General features: G+C 43.3%; 1 protein-coding gene across 1 annotated transcript in view; it reads left to right on the forward strand.

The window, feature by feature from the left end:
• Positions 1-24,077, forward strand: part of LOC307090275 (zinc finger protein 385C-like) — a gene marked incomplete at its 3' end in the record, with an annotated part of 50,323 nt that extends 26,246 nt beyond the window's left edge. The window contains exons 3-9 of the mRNA XM_079756852.1: positions 16,650-16,813; positions 17,044-17,151; positions 19,885-20,080; positions 21,592-22,035; positions 22,470-22,678; positions 22,858-22,956; positions 23,847-24,077. Coding sequence (XP_079612978.1) covers positions 16,650-16,813; positions 17,044-17,151; positions 19,885-20,080; positions 21,592-22,035; positions 22,470-22,678; positions 22,858-22,956; positions 23,847-24,077 — 1,451 coding nt within the window. The remainder of the gene's footprint in view (positions 1-16,649; positions 16,814-17,043; positions 17,152-19,884; positions 20,081-21,591; positions 22,036-22,469; positions 22,679-22,857; positions 22,957-23,846) is intronic.
• Between the last annotated feature and the right edge of the window lie 477 nt (positions 24,078-24,554).

The raw sequence follows: 24,554 nt of genomic DNA on the forward strand, positions 1-24,554 counted from the left end.
AAACCTGTGGTTGCTGGTCAGAGCCAGTCAGAACTAGTAACTATCAATTAGAAAGAGTAAGAATCAGTAAGTAAGATATTAACAACAAATAGCCGATCAAAACTGGCCTCAACAGAATCGTTCATAACACACACACACATACACACACATACACACACAAAAAGACAAATAACGCACACACGCACACACACACACACACACACACACACACACACACACACACACACACACACACACACACACACACACACACACACACACACACACACACACACACACACACAAACAGCAGCTTCTGCCTACTCAGTTCATATCAGTTCCCACCTCTTCAGTTCAACTAGTGCCCTATATACCATTACTATGTAAGGGGGAAAACAGTTGAGTTGCATATACCGTTTTTTGTTTTAGTTGGCAGCCCCCTTTTTGCCTCTAGCTTATAGACTCGATCTCAACCCAGTCTCTAGTAGCTGATTTGATCCATTAGACCAGTCCTCTCTCCCACAATGTTTTGACACCATAACAAAGTAAGCAAAGAAACGTGGATGCACTTTGGTAATTTCTGCAGCAATCAACATGGAAAGAAGGCTTAAATTATGGAAAAAAGGAATCTGGTACCAACCTCTGTCTGTTGAGGGAAAACTTTGGGATTTTTTCAGCCTGGACCCTATTTTCCGATCATTCTGTCTCTAAGGAACTAATGTGGACAACATGTCATGCACGTTGCTAATCTTTGGAAAAATGTTTGGAAAAATAAACAATTGGTTTTTGGAAATTCCCCTGCTGATTAGCATCTTTGTTGTGCACACACCGACCAATCATGGAAAGCAATGCCCCAATAAATGATTGGAGCTGCATATTCTGGGCCTAACAAATCAAACCGTTCCTAAATCTGCCTTTAAAATCATGATTTTAAAGGCCAATCATGATCCTGATGCTGGAATGTGTCCGTAGAATCTACAGTGTATCATAAAGAGAGCATTGATTGATTCTGGGTCTTATCCAATATTGTAAAAGGTAATGGTTGGGTTTGAGTGGATGCAGGCGGTGTGAAGACATTGATGTTGCGTTAAGCCTCAACACTCACACAGCAGATTGACTGCTGGTAGTTTTAATGATGCTGCGTCGCACTATGGCACGCCCTGAAGCTGATGGTCCCTTGGTTCACCGTGAAGGTTCAAACATAGGGTCAGATCCGGGTAACCTAAAGATCTCATGTCACCATATGGGAACTGTATAAGATTGTTTTGCTAATATCTTTTATCATATATCTTTCGATTATGTTGGAATAATATACATAAAGTACTTTATGCTGTATGATTGAACAATAAAATATGAGAGGGAGTGCTAAGCCATGCATGGATTAAAGCACATCTGTGATGCGTCAAAGGCACAGTGTCCAGTGTCCAAGGTAGTTAGCAGCTCGACCAATGGGGTCGGATCTAACTGCTGTATAATCTGCCAAACTTATCAATAGGACCAATATTACTGCAAAGGTTTGATAGAACTTAGAGCGTGTCACGCTATTCACTGAACCATTGACCCAGCTAGCTCATGGAGACTAGCCTGATGTCTGTTTCCAGCAGAGCGGAGCGCTAAGGGCTAAGCGCTAAGGCCTCTCTGAGCCTTCCTAAACACATGACTCAGAGCTGCCAGTGCGCCATATTTAGAGACTCCGAAAGGCATGGACATCCAATGAGATGAATGTGAATTCATGACCCGGCGATCTAACTCGGCATTAAACAAAATACTGTCTCTTCTCCAAAATATCATTTTTGTTGATTGTATTTAATTAATGACAAATTGTTCTCTTAAATGTCTTGTATATGTGTATAAATCATTGTGTATAAATAAAATCATATGTGTATAAATCATTCAAAAAAACATGAGCTCATTTTATGACACTCACACTGACAAGTGACCGATAAAAGACATTTACACAGAGGAGCAGCCTGTTTTAAGATTGTTGCCCACATTGTAATAAAGAGCTAAGTTTCTTTAGTCACACCTCATCCACCTACAATGCGTTTTTAAAACACACATACATATACACAAACACACACACACACACACACAGACATAAATATATCTATATAAAGCTGACAAATGAACCAAGATATACACCTAAACATAGGCCGATGCACACATTACATTCTATACTTGAATAGCAGCCACACATAAAATAATTAACATACACACATTTGTATCTAACTCCTCAACTCTGACTCATAAAATGTCATTTTTCATCCACGTGCGGCCAAGACCAATGGGACGCACCTGGTGAATTAGCCTGACTCCTGCGATGAATCCCTGCAGTATACTGAGGCTAGCAGCTAGCAGCCAGGCTAATAATACCAATTCCCTCACCAGGGCTGAAACAACATAAGCCTTTCTTTAGCTGCTCTCGTTAATTGCTTGGATTAATAGAGGATCATGAAAAGAGGGCTAGGCCACATGCTTGTGGCCCTCAAAATAAGGCAACAAGAGACAACCAGGGCTGGTTTGGGTTGGCCTGTGTATTGGTCTCCATGGTAACAGAGCGATGATACCGAACCGGACAACTGACTAACTGTTCTGGAAACCAAATTCACTGTCAGTTAATATTTTTGAATTTTGTTTTTCCACTTGACAATACATACACGTAAGTGTTAAGTTTGAGCTGGCATATTAGGGCGTTCACCCACTGCCCTTTCTGCTAACTGCGGGCTGACCTTAGGTGTAAATCTGTCAGCTCGGCCTTTGTCCTCCCGCCTAAACTGTGACTCATGTCCCCTACATACATAAATACATTCACACACACACGGACAGACAGACAGACAGACAGACAGACATGCAAACCCACACATCTGTGTGCATTGTATGTATGTATAGCTATGCATGCATGTGTGTGTTGGTGTCACAGTTGCAAAGCATGCTGTCTATTTGTGTGACAATTGGGAACGGGGGTTTTAGGGCACACTGCGGTAACAACTGGGTTCATTTAAAGGGATTACGGTGCCTGGGGTTGAAATGATAACTATAATAACAACAACAGTATTAACACCTCAGCCGGCTCTGTCAATACAAACAGGCCAAGCGAGAGCTAGAGACGATCGTATGCACAGAAGGCTTTGAGTTTAACCAGAAGAACAAACGTCAAGGATTCATCGAATGGTAATTCATGGTTTTGGATCAGGAGGTTTAAGTGTTGAAGGGTTTAAGGGTTCAGAACGCTGAGCTCCTACATCGAGAACACTCATGGACTTTTCATACGGAGCCTGGTTAGTAAATACAGTAGAGTAGGTAGACTGCTCGGTTATTTTCTATTTTGTTCTGTTCTATAACTGCCTATCGCACGTCCTTCCTTTGAGGGACTTTGTGTTTGACTTAAAGTCTGGGTAGAGCCTGACTGGGAAGCGATCATAGAGCTACCAACCAATAGGCTATGAACACAGAACTGGACTATTATTGGAAGAGAGGAACATCTGGGTGCTGTGATTAGGTACTAAGGGCTGGATGAGCATCATTGTAAAGGTAAAGGCGTTCTGCATTTAAACTTTACTAACTTCGCACATTTCACACAAAACATTCAAGTTTCACCCTCTGAAAAAATGTGTTGGATTTGGTTTAATATTTCTTTATATATAATTATATATATACATTTAAATATATAAATAATTATATAAATATCTTTATACCATTTATTCATGTCAATATATATATATATATATATATATATATAAATAATTGTAGTAAACCACGATAAATAAGTTCAGTGATGCTAAGCCTGAGATGCCGTAGCAGGCGAGAGATGCAGCCTCAACAGCTGCCTGAGGTGTTGGCACGTGGCTATGTGTGGATCTTGGTGAATAGAGAACGCAGGTGTATGCAATCATACGCAATCAGGCAGAACAGCAGAAACCCCACTACCCGGGTAAAAAAAGAAAAACATTGCGTAAAAGTACAATACATTACCTCGGTAACTTTTCCCGCCATACACCACTCCGGTCTCTCTCCTCTCCATTTCCTCATCTCTCTCTTCCTCATCCTCCGTCTCTCTTCCTCGCTGACATATTTGCTCCTTTCGCTTCATCACTCTCCTCCTCATCGTCCTCATCACCCTCATCACCCCTCCCCTGTCACACACACACACACACACACACACACACACACGAACACACATGCATACGCATACGCACACGCACACACACAGACACACCTAGACACACACACACACTTGTTTAAGCTGATAAACAGAGTGTGGTGGTTTTAATGGAACCGTGTGTATACTGTACATCGCATCGTTTAACCAGCCAATCGGATTACAGCTGAGGTGAAGCGTAGTTGACTGATGTTCCAATTCACTGAGAGAGAGATAGAGAGAGAAACAGAGAGAGAGAGAGAGAGAAAGAGAGAGAGAGAGAGAGAGATGGAGAGAGGGCAAGAGAGAGAGAGAGAGTGAGTAAGGCAATCAGAGCAAAGACAGAGTGACATAAACTGATAAAGAGAGGAAAGAGAGGGAGGCGATCCAGAGAGGAGGAATTTTCGTTCAGTGGTTGGTTGTTGAGTGATCTCTCAGCTGAGTGGATCTTCTCTCATGGGACATTGCAACACAGCCAGGATAACTTTAAACCCAGCAGGCAATATCACTCACCTTGCACACCCCTGGATATGCTAACAGGTAGGATCTTGTTGACATGGAGCTTTGCGCCTAATTCCTGTGTGTATGTGTTTGTGTTTTTGTGTGTTTGTTAGTCTGTTAGTGTTTATGTGTGTGTGTGTGTGTGTGTGTGTGTGTGTGTGTGTGTGTGTGTGTGTGTGTGTGTGTGTGTGTGTGTGTGTGTGCGTGCGTGTGTGTGTGTGTGTCTGTCTGTCTGTGCAAATGCCACGTTCCTGGTGTGTTTTTGCAGATTTGGTTGATTTAGCTTATTTAATTGCCTTACTTTTTGGAGGAGGGGTGTGTGTTTGATGGTGATGTGATAGATTTCAATCATAAGTTTCAATTCATGCATCTTTTTTTCTCTTGTCTACGACATCCTGTAAATGTTTTTATTCAAATTCACCCAGAGTCTAGCCAGCATTAATGTTTATGAGTGCAACAACCTATGTGAGAGTGGTGTGAACGTTTCCCGTTCCAAACTACATTCTGACTCTGGAAATAGTAGTCTGCTTTAAAAAGCAGTCATACTTCCAAAGATTACAGTTTGCATTTCAAAATAACAGTCTGCTTTACAAATTAAAACCGTCCCAGACGTGCCAAATGTCTATTTGTTACTCTAATTGCCCTTGTTTGAAGATGTTAAGTGCGGGAGAGAGGCGGGGGGGGGTCTGCCTTTTCTGCGACGAGTCATTTTAAATCCTCAGTAGAAGAAAGGGGCTGATATCACCGTGCAGATGAATGGCAATTATGTGTTCCTCTCCCTGGAGAAATGTGCCCTGATTAGCAGCCATAATTGGAGGCTGTTAAACACAAAGCCTCAGTGGGGATTTTCACCAGGTCCCGCTTGAGCTGATTGGTTTTCCACCTGCAGGGTGGAGGCGGGGGCCTGGCGGGGGGATATTCAAAGACACATTCCCCTCCCGGTTTGCTGTCATTCTAAACTTTGTTAGCTTGGCTAGTGAGAGTGCTTATCCGCATATGTACTGTATGTAACATGCATAGAGGAATACGTATTTAGAAACGCGCACACATGCACACACACACACACGCACGCACGCACGCACACAAACACGCACACACACACACACACACACACGCAAACATTTATATATAGATGCTTGAGCATTTAAACATAGACTCACACACACATAAATATAAAGATACTTAAGCACTTATACAGACTCATGCACACACACTCACACATACATACTTAGACTCATTGTGATTCTCATTTCTCATCATACATTATAATCTGCTGAATGCATATGAAGTTTAGGAAGCTCAATGGAATAGAAAACCCTAAAGCGCATGTGTTGTGTATGAGTCTTTGTATACTAGGGCCCTATGAAGCGTGTGTTTTGTTGGAGTCTTTACATACTAGAGCACGAGGAAGCGTGTGTTTTGTTAAAGTCTTTATATACTAAAGCACTATAAAGCATGTGTTTTGTTAGAGTCTTTATATACTAGAGCATAAAGAGTGTGTTTTGTTGGAGTATTTACATACTAGAGCACTATAAAGCATGTGTTGTGTTAGAGTGTTTATATACTAGAACACTATAAAGCATGTGTGTTGTGTTGGAGTCTTTACATACTTGATCACAATAAAGCATGTGTTGTGTCCGAGTCTTTACATACTAGAGCACTATAAGGCAGGTGCTTGTGCTGTTCGTGAGATAGTTTCCGCCCGTGTGGACGGGGCCTTAGAGTCAGAGCAGAAGACTGTCTGAAACCCTTCAGAGTGGGTCTAGCATAGGAGCCTTTACCGACTAGAACACTAAGAATTGGATTGTTGTATTGGAGTCTCTGCAGGGCCTTTCGGTCTTCAAAGGGCAGATTGTAAATCAAAGGGAGCGATTACATATCAAAGGGAGTGATTAGAGATCAGAGAAAGTTATTAGAGATCAAAGAAATGGCGTTTGAGAGAGGATATGTGAACCCCCCCAACAACCCCTATGATGTCACGCTGAACTCTGGTTCATGGGAGACGTGAGAACCTGTGAACCTGTGCCCCCAGATGGATGATTCAGTCCACAGGGTAGACTGGTGGGTGGATCTGACTGTCTGACTGTCCTAACCCTGACCTGTTGGCCACTCCTCCATCTCTCCTACTAGACGGATGGAAAGTCTAAATTCTTTGACTGTCCATCCGTCTAGTCATTTATCGCTGTTGATCCGTTGTGCTGACCCCCCCCCCCAACCATCGCCTGAGTGAGTCCATTTAATTAGACGACTGCTTTGACGTAATGTCCTTGGTCCAGTGATTATTGATTATTGGTGGTCTCACATACCTATTCAGCCAAGATCAGATTTGTGTTTTCAGTGGAAAGACACCCTGTTATAAATGCATCTTCTTCTCCTTCTCCTCCTGCTCCTCCCCCTTTCGATTCCTTTTCTTCTTTCTTCTTGTCATTATTGTTCAAAGCTACAACTGTATTAATGTCATAAGCAGAATTTAGTGTAAAGTGAGGTTTGATAAGTAGAGCAAAGAAACTTCACTGTCCCAAGCAGATAGTAACCTATTCTAAGCCTAGTTGTGATGCTGCATTCAGTCAGATGTTCAGGTACCCCCTGCTGGGTCAGACCATCAGAGCATGCCCCTGATTAGCTTGATTCATACTGCCTGTAGGCACACGTACATGCATACATATACTGTTTGTGTGTGTGTGTGTGTGTGTGTGTGTGTGTGTGTGTGTGTGTGTGTGTGTGTGTGTGTGTGTGTGTGTGTGTGTGTGTGTGTGTATGTGTGTGACTTTACATCCCTGGCCGATACCGAGTTATAATTCCAACCAAGGCAGATAAGGTGCTGGTTTATATGTCCTGGTCATAGACATCAGATATCAGATTAAACATAACAACCGGACAGAGTGCAGAGAGTAGCTATAGGAATCAGAACATATGAGTTTAGTGGTTTATCTCTCTTTTGATTTGTATATTCTATATCAAGACTATAGGAGGACAGTAGATAGACATGCTGTCTGAGGGTAATTATTGTGGAGCCAATCAATGACGTTGCCATGACACCCCCATCTCAATAAGGGCCGGGACACTTCATTAATCATAGAGCATAGAGACACCTCCTTCTGTTCCTTTCATTATATTTCCATGGAGATTTCTGATGACACATATTTGAAAAACATTAAGACGTTAACACAGATATGTTCTAACATCTAAATGATCTGTTATTATTATTATTATTAGTGTAACAGAGCTCTCAAGTTTTGAACTGAGTTCAGAGTGAGATTTTGTCGGCGGGGGGGGGGGGGTATATTAACATGTGACTGCGTACAAATGTGTCCACAGACATGGGGACTAATGTATGATAGTAAGCATTATTGGCCCTTAACAATAATATTCAGAAACAACACTGCCTCAAAAGGCTATTGGCTTAAGCAACACCAGTAGAGGCATATATTTTTCCCTGAACTTTTAAATGTTGCAAACGTGCAAAAACATAATTATATATTTATGTGGCATTCAGTCCAATGCATAAAATATCTCTGTGGCATTCAGTAGGCCAATGCTGTGGTAAAGTGTGTAAAGTATGACCAAGTGTTTCTTTCTGTTCAGTAGACAGAACTTTTTTTCGAACAAACACATTTAAAAGCAGATGGCTTGAAATCAGCGTTGCTATCTCATTTACAAGATCGACTTTGGTTCCTGGGGTCCATTCAAGCATTGGTAGCGTTTTTTGGAGCAGGTAGGCCCATTAGTGAGCTGTTTTTGTTTCTGCACAGCCAGACGAGGCTCTACATCCACCGTGCTGTGAAATGTCACCGCGTGCCCCAGGCTGCTCATTTCATGCTCAGAAATTTAGCTCAACCACCAAGAGATCATTTATTTCAGAGAAATATCGTTCTACTCTGCTGCCTTCAGAGTGCAGTGCTTACAGTGTGCTTATGTTTAAGTGTATGTGTTATTAATCTTTGTTCTTTGTTCTTTATTTTTTAATGAAAGGAAGTGGAATATGAATGCGTCTATGGAAATGTACCAGACCAGGTCCCAATAAGAAGGTAAATTGAGTCTACATAGTTCAGGAAGTGGAGGGACAATGCATGGAGGACATTGATAATGCCACGGATCCAGTATACCGTGCATAAAACGTCTGGTGGGATGAAAGACGGGACGTCCCAACCGTGAGACGACCGTATATCCACGCGAGGGAAAAGCCTACAAAGTCCTCTGAACCGTTTGACTATATCCTCCTAGATTTGTCTTGTTCTTCAGACTTGTCATTAGACCATGTTTCACACCATTATACGCATTGTCTCCAAATAGTAAAGACATCATTTGAACAACAAGGAAAAATGAAATGTCTCTCAAACAAAAAGGCTCTTAAATGTATTTTTTATTTATCTTATAGTGGGGCAGCTTAAAAAATAAAAAAATGCAAAGGATTTTGCATTTTATGATAAAAGCATCAAATTTAGTACACTTGTAGCCAAAGACATATCGAACAAAATTAGTTGTGTGCACGACGAATTTTCAATATGACGGCATTTCCAAGATGGCCGCCAGTGACCGCCTGTTTTGAGATTAACTTTCACATTAACAATGGATAATAGGTGAAAATTTGGTACAATTATAGCCAGAGAAATTGGGAACATGTAGAGGGATCAAGACTTTTGAATATTGTGGCCATTTTTCAAAATGGCTGCCAGTGTCAACTTTCTTTATATAAAATTTCATATTAACAATGGTTAATAAGAGATAGAAGCATCAAATTTGGTAGTTATGCTCAAAGACACACAGGAAAGAAAATACAGATATTGACCCATCATACATTTTTAATTTAAACATTTTAGCAAAATGGCTGCCAATGACAAATCTTTTTAGATCAATTTTCATATTAATGATGGACATAAATGATATGAGGATATATGTTGGATTTATCTGCTAAGCAAAGCTCTTGGGAACCTTCATTTGAATTAATTTTCAATATGGCGGCCATCTTGAAAGATGGCCGCCATATTGAAAATTTGTGGTGGCTCCACATCTAATTTTTTTCTATAGGCCTTTGGCTACAAGCATACCAAATTTGACGCTTTTATCATATAATGCACAATCCTTCCGGTTATCTGGCCCACTATTAATACATTTAATGTGTGTGTTCTTGTGTCAGACACCAGACAGACAAAAGACAGTACACATATACAGACATAATACAGACATAAAAATACAGAACAAACATAATGCTATTATGCAAAAACCTGTCTAAAAATAAAATAGTTATAAATATGTGCAAGCATGAATATAAAAATGTGTTTGTACTTTATATGTCATTTCCGCATACTGTTTTCTACATCAGCAGATATTTTTATTCAAAGGAACTTGCAGCGAATACCGACATGGGTCATTGAGCAGCAGGTAGGGGTAAGGGCATCTTGCTCTTCTCCTTATCGCCTTGTGTGTGTCTTAAAGACAAGAGCTATGTCTGACTCTCACAAGTGAATAGTTTGAACTGTTTCCCCTGAAGTCTCCCAGCGTGCACTCTGTTCTCAAAATGGCCGCCTCTGGGTTCCGGATAAAACTGGAACAAGTTGGGAGTGTAGAGCGCATTCTGGGCTGTGTGCTGCCCGGCAGGTAGAAATACCAGCTGAAACAACATTCTCAAGCTGTGTGTGTGGAGTGGTGTACGGTGACAAAAAATGGGAGGGCCCACCTTCTGGTTGCTCTCTGGCAGAACGAAAGGACCAAAGATGATTTATGGAAAGACATTATGGAGGGCGGTGCTTTAAGCCAATGCGGTTATCCTAACGTGTGAGGGAGACGGGGGGGCATTTGTTTTGTTAAAATTGTTAAAAGACTTCAACACACATGCTGTGCTCTAGTTTTTAAAACCTCAGATACCACACATGCTTCATGATTTTATACTGTAATGACTCCAACACACCACACATATTAGGTGCTCTGTAAAGACTCCAATAGTACACACGATTTAGGTGCTCTACTAGGTAAAGACTCCAGTAGTACAAACTGTGGGTGCTTTACTAGGTAAAGACTCCAATATTACTCACACTATAGGTGCTCTACTAGATAGAGACTCCAATAGTACACACACTGTAGGTGAAATACCGGGTAAAGACTCCAAAAGTACACACACTTTAGGTACAATACCGGGTAAAGAATCCAAAAGTACACACACTTTAGGTGCTCTCGTATGTGAAGACTTAAAACCACACACTCCATTGAGATGTGATGATGATCTATACATTATCTTCAGAATCACAGAGGAAATGCCCATAGGATAGTCTGGTTTTATAATGAATTTACCGCCAGAAGCTATCTGCAGATAAAGGCTGTTTTTGCACACTTAATGTGTAGCTAATTAACTAGAGATTATTCCATTGCAACAATTAATTGTAATCTATTTTTTTATAACCAAATCTTGACTCTATATAGGACAGTTGAGTTGAAGCTAGAAGTGTACAAATCGACTGGAACATCTACTGAGGAATATCGGCACATTGTTGTGGTGTTATTTAGGTTAACATAATATTTTGTAATCACTCCACTCATCAGCGTTAATGAACGTTATGTTACCGTTATGTTATGTTAATGAAACATAATCAGATCCATATTATCACAATTCTATCACATTTCACACACAAACAAACTTCTTGTCTCTGCTCCTGTTTCCTTCATCCATTCAAGGATGACATTTTATTTTATTCCCATCAGCTGAGGTTCAGTCACCCAGCTGTAATCCTGTCAACAAAACGTACCTTAAATTTGCTTTGTTTTTTCCTCTTTTCAGTTAACATTGTGAAACAGCATTAGAAATAGGACTGGGGTGTTTCTGTTGTTTCTGGTATCAGTAAGCGCCAATAAAAGAACGTGTTAGGGAGGGACCGGATCATGTAGGCACTGGGAGGGATGTGTTGTGTCTAGGAGACATCTAGGAGTCCAACAAAAAAACATTGAGTCAATCTATCATTCTCAGATAGCAACTAATATTCAAGGGCTAGTTAGCCCTTCCCCTTAGCCCTACCTCTCAGTGAACGACTATTGGGACAGCCCTACCCTAACGCTTGAACGAGCAAAATTGAGGGCTAGGGCTAAGGGGTGAATTGGGATTGGGCCGTCACCTACGAAACAGCCAGTATCACCAAGTAAACAATAGCTGTGTTCGAAATCGTTCCCTATTCACTCACTCACTATTCCCTATATAGTGTTCATGATATAGTGCACTATATAGGGAACGATCAAACGAGAATTCGGACACTACGCTGAACATTTCTAAACGTCATTTGCGTCAGTAAATGCGCCGGGTATTTGTGTGACGCAGACAGATGCACCCACATCATGTAAACAAACTGGGCACTCACGAGGAAAGCTGGAAGTTGTATTGATGTTGAATGTTACATTTCCTTGATCAAGGTTTTTTTTTTAACGAAAGCCGGAGACTCCGTCATTAAATGTATTCGTTTTCACGGTTATTCAGCTTCTTCTTCTCCTGAAAAATACGAACGCATTGCATTGTGGTATACGGGAGTAACATGTAGGCAACATCGTATGTACCCTCAAATTTTGGGTATTTTAAGTGCACTATATAGTGCATGAAACTAACCACTGAGAATTCGAACACCACTACAAAATGGCGAGCACCCTATATAGTGCACTATATCCGTGATAGGGAACGATTTCGAACACAGCTAATGTCACATTGCAACCAACCAGTCTCCCCTAACAACCAGTCAGTGTACCCTAGCAACCAACCAGTCTCACCCAGCAACCATCCAGTTGCACCTAGCTACTAGCCAGTGTCACCTAGCAATCAGACAATGTCGCCTAGCAACCAGCGAGTGTCTCCAAGCAACCATGTCTAATGCTGTAAATTCCCTGTCTCATAATTGTATTCCCGCCTCCTGTGAAAGATGGCTTGCAATGTTAACCTTCCTCATTCATGATAAACAGGCCACATAGCATTTCAAGGGTGTTTGATGTTGATTTTGTTTGATTGCTTGATATAAATTAATAATGTGACTAAGTTATATTGTAGCAGTATTTGCCAGAATAGCAGCAGTGAAATTAAGTGAGTAACGACAGCATTAATCCATTTATTGAACCCCTCTGGTGCAGCTGTAGGATTCAGAAAAGTGGCTGTCAACAATGGGGTTCTTTTTAAACGGGGAAGTGTCATCAACAGGCTCTCTCTCTCTCTCTCTCTCTCTCTCTCTCTCTCTCTCTCTCTCTCTCTCTCTCTCTCTCTCTCTCTCTCTCTCTCTCTCTCTCCGTGATTCGACAGAGCACAAATTATTATCCACCATGACAGTTTGCTCATTTCAAAATGCAGCCCGTGAACCGCCTCGCCCCGCTGCTGTGACTAAACGCCAAGATCTGATTCAAAAGTAACGCAGACGGCCAGATTAATCCACACCACTGGGAGACAAACCCCTGCTTCTCGCTGCTGCCGGGGCCTCACGTCCCTGCCTTTTAATCCTTTTTCCGTGTTCTTTAGATACATATTTCTCCCTTAAGGTCATTTTAAATGAGCCTTGTAACAAATAAGGGTCACAAATAAAGCGAGCAAAAGGCAATTTGAAGCTTATTCCAATTAGTTTTGCGTCTGTGATTTTTTATTTTTAAATGGCTTCACTCTCATCTAGTGAAGACAAGCTTACGCTCCGTCTTGGCCCCTATATCGTATTTGAATTTAGAATAAGTTATAATGAAGTGTCACTTTTTAAACCAAGTGGAAGACAGTTTAGTGAATGGCAGTTCAGTGACGGGGGCGCTATGTGATATGTTGGCGTGTCTCTGTGGGCCTTGGGAGCGTTTTTTAAAGGGACACGCTGAAATATCTTTACATTGACGTTTTACTGTTTTGACCAAATTCAGGCAAGTTGTTTAATTCTAAATTCATAACTTTGCGTCCAGAAGGAGTGGCTAACTTGTTAATGGGACAGGACGAGGGGACCCGAGGGGACCCGAGGGGAACCCCCGAGGTTTGCATTTTAAGTAAAATATAATTATTCAGACAGTGTTGACAATATTAAACCCAAACTATAACACTGTCAGATAAGTTAACAAATGTCCATATTTGACTGCGATAAAACATTTTCTTTTCATAGTTAGTTGCCATATCCTAACACATCAGTCAAAAATGCCGTTGATTGTTGTAAAACGCACTCTCAGCCAGTAACAGTTGTTACCGAAGATTGTTCCTTGTCGCTTCCAGTACTGAAGTCTGCAGTTACTGAAGTACTTTAGAGACGAGTGGGCTCCGACTCAAAGACACAGACTGGGTGGGAGCAGAGAGCCTTTGTTGCACTTCACTCATGGTTCACGCCATTAATTGCAAAATCTTTGAACTAAGGCCCCGTCCACACAGAGCCGAAACGGGCGAAAACGTTCCGGTTTCGTTTTATGCGGTTCAGGAATACCTCCGTAAAGACGGAGTCATTGCGAAACCGCATCGAGCCGTAGAAACGCTGTAGTAAATATTCAATGCGCTGGTTCTCCACTAAAAAAGTGGAGCGCATCAAGCCTGCGCGCTGTATACAAACATTCAGTCACGAGGAGATTCAACCTTTTAAATTGAGCAGAAATACTTTCTAATGTACAGTTAGGAATTAAATTTATCAAGGGGCTTTATCTTAAGCTACAAAAAGAATACCAAAAAAATAATGAATACAAAATTCAACGCAACTCTGACGTCCCCCAGCTGGTGGGGGGCTTATGGGGCTCGTTTGCGTTTCAGGCGTCCACGTGAATCCTAAAGCCTGATTTCCACCACTAGCTAGTGGAAAATACATTTGTGTCTAGTACAGTGTTATATTTTTATATGTTAGGCTTTATATTGAGATGGCAGTGTGCGAAATACCCGTCAATATTCGGGGATGTCCTCATCGCCAGATTGTTGCGCAACACCGATCTAAATGTTCTCAATATGCAGTAGCCTAGGCCATAGAGGGAGGGGCTCGTAAGCCGCGGCTTAGAGCGTTTAAACCGGCCGGTTTCCGTACGGATTCCGGCCGGTTTAGCCCTTTTACCGCGCCATTCTAGGGCCGTATTATGGCCTTCTTGGCTTTCCATACTGTCTGGACGGTCGGCCGAAACGCACAAGACTTGTGCGTTTCACCAAAAAAATCGGCTTCGTGTGGACGGGGCCTAGATGTCTGAGCATAACCACGCCCAATTCAAACCAAATATCAGGATAATTTACCAAAAGTACATAACAATTTTTATGAATTTGGATTGAAGCAAATTTCTAATACTTTTAAGATGCTTAATAATATGAACATAAGACCCTAAATAACTTAGTTAGTAGGCTATTGTGGATCTGGGGTCCAGTGGCTTTAACAGATTGTGATGCCCTCCTTTCCTCTTGCTGAATTTTCCTGAGGCGAGGACCATTAACACTTCAGAGATAACTTCGGTATTTTTAAAACTGGACCCTATTTTCCCATCATCTCGCATCTGAGTGACTAAAGGTACGGCCACACCAATCGCGTTACTTGCGTTGGATAACGCGTGTAACGCGCCTAACCGGCCACTTGATCATTGTGTGTCACAAAAATGGTTCAACGCGCCTACGCAGCCACCATCGCTGCGCTGTATTTAGGAGTCCGAGGTAGGAAACCCAAACGCCGCCGTGTTTGGGTACATGATAGAGCTTCGATCGGGTTAGATTAAATAATCCCGGATATAAATAACAATAATGTGGTTAAATAACTTCACATGGTGTTTCTGGTGTGTTTCCACCAGTTGCTTAGCAACCAAAGACGCTGCCCATGCAAGTGAATCGAGCGTTCCCTCTTCGTCATAACTATCAAACCAAACATCCTTCACATTCACAGAGCGAACATTATGAAAGTAAAATGCACATTTTTTGCTAAAAATGTTTACATGAACACTTTTAATGGCGTAACTATGTTACTATTTCGTCCCAGAATAAAGAGTAAGATGTCTGCCATGTGCTTCTGTGCAAGCGTCATGCGTTCATTGGTGCGTTGGTGCGTTTACTGCAGCAACAGCAGCCGCTTTTGAAAACGCCTGGCCCGCGCGTCAACCGCCCTTATAACCGCCTCGCTGCCGGAGGGTACAGCGCGGCGGTGTGAAGGGCCAGGCGTTTTCAAAACCGGCTGCTGTTGCTGCTGCTGCTGTCGCCGGGCGGCTGCCGCCGAAAGTTTCAACACGGGAAAAGCTGAGCGGTAAGGCGAAATCTGTGCGCGTTCACGTGGGCGGCAACCGCTTCCTGGTTTTCAGCCGCTTTTGTAACCACTTCCCCTCTGCCGCCCTTCCCTCATTGAAATGAATGGAGGCGGTGAGTTGCCGCACGGCGGTGTGAAAGCAGTTTAACGCGTTTGGTGTGGCCGTACCTTAATGCAGACAGCAAAAATTGCCACTGACAGATTCAGATTGTTATTATAAGTGTCTGACAACATTATGGACAGGATCTCTACAGAGAAATACTACACTTTATTTACTTTTTGATTGATCTGGTGTGTTTCTTATTGTGTCAAATCAAATCTCCCTCTAGGGAAAGTACTCTAAAATCTCCGGAGTGTCTCCAACTCAAGTTTATACTGTTTCCACAAGATTTAATAGTGAGACTTCTTGAATTGGACACAATAACAAACAGACCAGGTCAATCAAAAGGTAAAGTTTTTTCTGTAGGGATCGCTTACCTAATGTGGTTAGAAACTTATAATAAATGATCAATCAATTTGGGCCTGTCAGTGGTCAAAACCAGCCCTCCTAGAGGACGTACAATGGCATGCCGCTGATGCCCCTTAGCGTTACATTGCAGCCCGTTTGGCAGCTGCAATGGCTGAACAGCTCTCACTCAATAATGGACCAATTTCAAAATTGCTGTCCACAATAGTCCCATAGACACAAAATGATGTGAAAATAGGGACCAGGTTGAAAAAAACACAAGTTATCCATTAAGGGCTACACAAACACAATCGCCTGAGTTTACTGAACCAACGTGGAGCCATCGCGGCCAATGCAGGGCATACTGTTACTGTAGTGAACCTCATCTTGACATGGAGCCCTTCTCTCTCTCCAGGGGGTCTTACCAGAGGCCAGCCCCACCCTCTCCTGGCCTCGCTGGCTCTCCCCGGACGGCCCCTCTCGACCCAGACCCCCCCGCAGCTCAGCCTCAAGCACTTCCTGCCCCTCAGGGTGAACGGCTCCACCGGCCCCCTCCACCTCTTTCCCAACTTCAGCACGGTGGGGCCTATCAGCTGCTTGATCACTACATCCATATAGCATCAGCAATACAATCATTATCTCTGCTATAAGTTATATCACTGTAATACACCTGTATTATTGTGTGTGTGTGAGTTTATGTGTGTGTGTGTGTGTGTATATGTTTACCTGTATGTGCATGCGAATGTGTGTGTGTGCGTCTGTCTGTGTGTGTGCATGTGCGTGTGTGTGTGCGTGTGTATATGTGATAGATGGACCCAGTGCAGAAGGCCGTGATCAACCACACCTTCGGCGTGGCTCCGCCCAAAAAGAAGAACATCATCTCCTGTAACATCTGCCACCTCCGCTTTAACTCCATGGTGAGCCCCCTCCACCAATCTTCAGCCTTCAGTTCCCAACCAGTGGGCCGGGGACCATTCATGGTCACCTGATACGTATACATGGTCGTGGGAGATGGCTGACCCTTAAGCTATTAATATTTGTTGGTACTTTTTTCATTAGAAAAATACTTTAAAGGTTTCAAAGGCCTAATAAAGTTTCTGTATAAAACATGATTTTCATAGTCAAAAGCAAACTGCTTATCAGTGAGAATGGTGCGGTGTTGACGGGGTTAAAGTGATGTGTGTGGACCTGCAAGGAATTGGATCTGAAAATGGGGTTACAGGATAAAAATAGTTGTGAATGTCTTACATCACGACCACATTAATCCGAATACACTCGCCAAAACTTCAGTTTTTCAGTTTTGGAGAAGGTTCTCCTCATACAACCGAGCTTGAAGTGGCTGCCTGTTCCAGGAAGTGGATAACAGGAACCGCCACTAGTAGGGGGCCGCGCTAACAAGAGACCACTGATTCATAAACATGGAGGCCCAAAGTACGCCAGGGCAGAGTTGTAAAATGTGTTGTGCTTTTAGGAAAGGTTGTTAACTCCTGGTTGTGAACCTGGAGTGGGTGCCGTCGCTGGTGGACTTGGATCAAGTTCAGAAGACCTGACCTAGGAGCCAGCCCAAAGTATGGCTATTATGGGATGTTTGTTTGTTGTAACCTGGCCATCCAGTGACACAACACCCAAACAAAACAAGCAACAATTTTTCTGTCCTATTTTGACAGGATATTATTTTGTTTGTATACTGTTCTCGCTAGCAAAGTTAGCTGCATGCTAGGGAGCTAAATTAGCACGCCAGATGCTAGATTGCAATGGACATCTGGGATTGATATGGAGGCACGCAAACTGTGAATTTCAGCCTCGGTCTGAACGGTTGATGTTCAGTGACATTCAACATGGCCGAGGGCCCCTCCCCCACCCCTCGCCACACACTTTGGCCTTTGGTTGATGACCTTCTGTCCACGCTACGCAGTGCTACGCTTTTGGCAAAGTGATGTAAGCAGGCAAGCTAATCTGGCCGATCCCCCCCCCCCCCCCCCCCCCCCCCCACACACACACACACACACCCTCCCCTGGCATGGTCACGCCACATGATGACCGACCTATCACAGCTCCATGGGTTTTCGGTTCTAGAATGTGGTTCTGGGTTCTAGAATGTGGTTCTGGGTTCTAGAATGTCAGATGATCTGTGAGTCTTTATCGTAAAGAGACAGATATTGAGTTTGTGTCAAACTTCCATCTCTTCTCTCTTTGTTTCTAAATCATTTTTCCTGAATCTTATTGCAAGTGCAATGATTGAGAGTTTGCATGCTATCTTTAAATGAACCAACAATGTTCTAAAACATGACTTTTTTTTTTTTAAATTAATTCACTTCTACTATGTTATAGAATTTCTCTCTGTAGAAGTTACATTTAACCTTCTTTTTATTTGCCTTCAGCAATGCTAGCTATTTAACTTTTGCTAGCTACAATAAATGTGTCTATGTTCTTTGCAGTAATATGTTGAATATTGTCCAAATATAACATGTATTTATTAATATTTTCATACATGTTACCTTGTGTGTGGTGTTTGCGTGTGTTTGTGATCAGTTTTATAGAAAATTGTAGTCGTATCACATGTATCTGATTTGTTTGCTGTTGGATCTTTACTCTAAAAGTCAGTTTATTGAACTTCGTAGCACATATCACTGTGCAGAGATCAAAACATTTGCTTGGCCACACAACCATGCAGGCCTATTTTGGGATTTCAAATCTGCATGGATCTGCAGTCGCAATGCACCCAATGTGTTTCCTGCCTCCGAGAAAGACACAAAAGGTCATTTTGGATCAAAACAAAATGGACACAGGCTATTTTGTGTCAGATTGCATCAGAGGAGATAGGAGCAAGTGTTCTTAGAGATTGGACATTTAGACGCCATAAGTCCCATGATGAGGATGATGATGATGATGATGAAGATGATGACGGTGATGAGGAAGTCAACTGTACAATCACATCATTTGCTCCAATGAGGTGAATGCGGAGCAAACTGACATTCACCCGTTCGCAGCGATGAACGATTTGAGAGATTTTATCCTAAACCCTGAGGTCACTCAGGGACTGTTCGAAAATGTATTTGTTTCATAAGATACATTGTAGGAAAATGCTCATCTTTTGCATGCTTTTTTTGCTTTATATTTCATGTGAAGTATTTTTCACACCAGAGAGAACTCTTGGATGTTCACAAGATGATCTCAGTAGTCAAACTGTCCTTCTGAATCACCTCTTGATTATAAATGCTTCACTTTGTTTTGCGTGCGTTTATGCGGGGATATGGAAATACATGTACTCATGCGTGTGTGCATGGGAATGCACGTGTGTGTGTGTGCGTGTTTCCGTGAGCCTGTGCGTGTGCGTGTGTGTGGGTTCTGTGTATAAATAAAATTAAAATAAAATATATTTATATTATATGGATATGTATATATATGTATATGAATAGCTACATACTGTATATATACACGTGTCTTCTTATTTATATAGGTTTGTTATGCTATGTGTGCTATGTATGTGTATATATACGTGTATATATATATATATATATTCTATATGTTTGTAATTCTGTGTGTGTATCTCGGTATGTTTATGTGTGTGTGTGGGGTTGTTTGTGTGTGTGTGTGTGTGTGTGGGGGGGGGGGGGGGGTGTGTGTGTGTGTGTGTGTCTGCATTACAGAACCAGGCAGAGGCCCACTACAAGGGCCACAAACACGCACGCAAGCTGAAGGCCCTGGTGGGCCAGCGCGGCCCCCAGCGCAGCAGACAGAGGGCTGGACAAACCACCCTGGCCCCCGGGAGAGACCGGCAGAAAGAGAGAGGGAGGGCTGAAGGGGGGGCCGTGCTGAGAGACACACAGCGGACCGATGAAACCAGTATGAAGCTTTTCTACCTCAATAAATCCATCTCTCTCTATGTATTTATGTATATTTTAAAATATCTCTCTCTTTCTCTGTCTGTCTCTCTATTGTTGTCTGGTGGATAGTCTGGTCGGTGGCTGGGGTGACTCCTAAATGAAAGGTTCTGGGTTCAAACCAAATGTCCAACCGTAGCTATGCTAGAGCACGATGCCCTAACCGCTAGGCCTGCCTGCTCCTCGATGACACACGTCTAAATTCACTGCAAGGCGATTTGATTGAAGTGTCTGGCAAAATACTAGAGCAAGTCAGGTGCTTCTTTGTGACGCATGCTGTGATTCTGATCCCACAGGGACCTAAACCCCCCCGACCCCTCTCCCCTTCCCTAATCTAGAGCCATCCTCAAAGTCTTTGTTGGCTTCACACAATCCCACTACACAATTGATCTTTTGTAAACTGATAAGGCAAAACTATCTCTCTGCATCTCATCAGTTCGCAAATGCACAGAGCTGCACATTCATGCTTGAAAGCTCAGCAGAAAGACTGACTCTGTGCTCTCTACTCCCCTCTCACCATAATTGCAGCACTTTGCAGGTTCATTGATGTCAATGAGGTCCAGGTGCATGTTACAGATGCAGCTGAACAGCACTGGTGTGGCAGTGATGTCATAACCTCCTTCCCTCTGCCACAATACAAAACATCCGCCTCCTATTGGTCCTCCTCTCCCTCTTAATTTCTCTTTCCAATAATTTCTCTTCTCTCTTGTTCTGCAAGGGAAAGGGCCACTCTTTCTCTTCCCCCCAGCATCTGTGATTTTGTGGTAACTACATAATGATAGCTCGTTGAGTTCTGTCGTTGCCATGGTATTTGATTGATGGCTTCATGGGGAGATGCAGACAAAGAATGGAGAAACGCCCTACACAAGAGATAGAAAGAGAGAGAAGCAGGAAGACAGAAAGCGAGGAAAAGGGAGAGAGGAAGAGATGGAGAAGCAGATGGAGGGAAGTAGGGAGAGAGATTGAGATACAGAATATGAAACAGAGAGATGGATAGACTGGGTTACAGAGGAACAGAACAGTAAACAAACAAATGGAAAGAGAAAGAATTGTGTTTGCGAAGACAATTGATAAAAGACGAGCTGATCCACAAATTTCCACATTAAACAATATGTATAAAAAATATGGCTGGATATGGTGCTAATTTATACATTTTCAGTAGCATAAGTGATAGACAGCTAATGCCTAAAGACTAAACTAACTATAGCATTCAACTAATTTAACACATTAAACAATATTATTAAACCTTAAACCTAATATGGTGTTAATAGATTCATTTTCTGTAGCTTTATTGCAGAACGCTAATGCTTTAAGACTAGCCAAACCATAGTATAAAACTTAGGAGACAGCACCATCTCTGGTGAACTATGGCTATTGCAAATCTTGTTCCTGATTGAACTTGGTTCCCAGCGATATAAAGTATGTAAATATTCTAAATGTTCTAAAATAAAAATCCCTTCTTCCCTCCCACAGGTCTCATTGTTGCCACAATGTCGCAGAATTCCACACGGCAACAAACTGAACAAACCCAGGCAAACGTGCTGCCGCTCCTCCTTGTCTCCCAGAGCGCCGACACCACACCCACCTCACCGGGGCTTCCCCCACAAGTTCCCAACCAGACATGTTCTCCGCCCCCTGACACACTGATGTCAAAGGCGCTGGTGGTCTACACCGGTCCCCTCCTCCCCAGCCCCCTCCTGCCCCTTCAGACCTCAGATCCTACCCCAACTGCCCAGGGCAGCTCCTCGCTGGGCAGGCAGGAGGAGCAGCAGGAGAAGGAGGTGAAAGATGAGGGGGAGTTGATGGTGGAGGAGGAGGGAAAGGGAAGCAAGAGGAGCAGGAACAAGTTGCAGCTCCACTGTCCGTTGTGCAAAGTGACGGTGAACTCCAACTCTCAGCTTGAGGCGCACTGCCTAGGTAAGTAGAGCCCATCTGCAGGGGTGCGTAGCTCCATCGCAGCAGTACAAAGCCTGAATGTAGTGGTTCCATAGCCCCACTACCGTGGTATGCAGCACCACTGCAGTGGTAGCTACTAGCCCTACTCTACCCACGTAGCCAACCTGCAGTGATACCTCATCGAAGCTATAGCTAGTCCCACTGCATTGTTTTCCTAGCCCCACTGGAGTGGTACCTTTTCCTACTATAGTGGTTCTATAGTATCAGTGCCTACATCCCACTACAGCAGGACCTAGCCCCACTGTAGGGATTCCTTAGCCAAGTGCAGCAGTTTTTAGGCCCATATAACCCTCAAATAATGTCATGTGGTTGCTTTTGTTCAATTCTGTAGTTTTCTTAATCACACAACCATTGAAAATGTTAAACCCATCCTTTCTTGTCATTGGTGGGGAAAGGCTCTAGGCACAAACAGATGCTGGATGGTCAGAGTGGTGGCGGTACCCAATTGCAACGCAGGGTCAAGGTGACATCATCGGCTCGCCCGGCCAGCCGTCCAAAGTCTTGGGCAGGCTTTAAGACCAGAGCTGGCCCGGTTCCAACCGGTCAGCCCTTCCACTGTGAACTGTGCCAGCTGTCTGTCAACTCTGAGTCACAACTTAAACAGGTACGAGAGGCGGGACATCTTCTCATCTCCTTTTCCCATTAACATTGTTTGGTTACTCTGTAGTATTAAGCTGTTCTCATTGTGCAGACTAACTATCTGTTAAATAACAAAATGCTCATGTTTAGTTTGAGGCTTGTTAACCAATCTGAGTGTCCGGTGGTCTCTCCTGTATCCTCCAGCACATGAGCAGTCGGAGACACAAGGAGCGTGTGAGTGGGAAGCCGTCCAAGCCCAAGTTCACTCCGTACGCTAAGGTCCAGCCGAGCACGCTGCTGGCGGTGAGTATTCATAGACCTTAGACATATGAGCTGTGGGGGAAAGTCATTCCAGGTTGGGGGCAGATGGCACCTCTCTAGTCAGATACCTAAGGCTGGGGCCTCAGGCTGCTAATATTCACCTTACAAATTACTTATCAGGGTCTTAGACAGGCCAGACATGAAGCAAAGTACGCAGACGATGCCACAACGCACTTGTCAGTGACTACTAATAATGACCTGTCTGTCGCTTTGAATCGACAACACTGTGAATGTCGGTTACTATTAGTCATGACATGTCTGTGATTCACTCTGAACGAAAAGAGCCCAACTAGAGTCTGGCGTTGAAATACAGGATGTTCTTAAACATCCCAAAGAAAAAGTCTATTTTAGGTACACATATTATTTTACAGGGAAATTAAAAGCTTAATTTCTGCCTGAATATGGTCGACATTTAGCAGGTGGAAAAAAAACAAAACAGCTGCTGGGTGCCACATTACAATCGTCTGTCATGGAGTAATCGTATTGTTAATGTAACTCAGAACATGGGGAGGGTACTTTGGATGAGCAGGAGATTTGCTGAGCCCTTTTCAACCTCTACTGTCCAGGGTATCCAGGCACTTGTGCTACCCCATCTCGTCTACTGTCCTGTGGTAAAGTGCAGCCAAGAAAGACTTGGTAAAACTAGAACTAGCTCTAAATAGAGTGGCACGCATTCGCCCTTCAGTGCAGACGCAGAGCCACTATTCGATATGCGTAGCGGGGGGAATCAAATGAACATATATATAAGTTGAGTCTAGTTGTTGAAAGCAGCGTTGTATGTTTTCTATCTGTATTGGTCTGTTTAAACGTTTAAGAGAAAGCCAGGCTAAACTCTAATCCTAAGGTTGTGACCTATTTGTTTCCCCATGCAGACTAAACTGGCCCTGCAGAAACATCTGTCCAAGGCCCTGCCTCCGGGCTTCCTGCACAACCCCTTTAACCCCGCCGCTCTCTGCACGCTAGCCTCGGGGCCGCTGGCTCTGAGGGGCCCACACGGCCCCACAGCCTTCTTCCAGGGGCCTCTGATCAGCCCCACACTCTTCAGGCCTGCCCCCGGACCCCTGCGAGCCACACACGCACCCATCATCTTCTCTCCCTACTAGCCGTCCAGCCACAACCTGCTAACTTTAAACTATACCCAGCCCAGTCATGGATACGCTTCCATACTAGAACTACAAGCCAAGAGTTAATCAAGCGATGCTTACCCATGACTTTGCTAGCACAACAGTTCCAGCTAGATCAAGCTATACCTAGCCTAGGCTGGCATAAAGTTACTAGCAAGTTGCTATCAAGCTATACCTGGCCTAGCCGAGGCTACCATAACAGGCTTATCAAGCTCTAACTAGCCTACGCTGGGCTAGCATTACAGCATAGCCAGTGGCTAATCATGCCAGCATAACATAACTGGGTTGGCATAGCAGTGTAGCCCTGACGACAGTAGATTGATGTCCCGTTTGGAAGGTTTCACGTCATGACTAAAGTATGCAAACTCCTTGAGCTACGGGATTTAGATGTGAGACGCTGAGTGACCGTGGCGTCCCACCGAACATCGAAGATCCCCTGCTCTGATCAGCTGTTCT

The sequence above is a fragment of the Pollachius pollachius genome, assembly GCF_949987615.1.
Source record: "Pollachius pollachius genome assembly, chromosome: 19".
NCBI classification, from domain to species: Eukaryota; Metazoa; Chordata; class Actinopteri; order Gadiformes; family Gadidae; genus Pollachius; species Pollachius pollachius.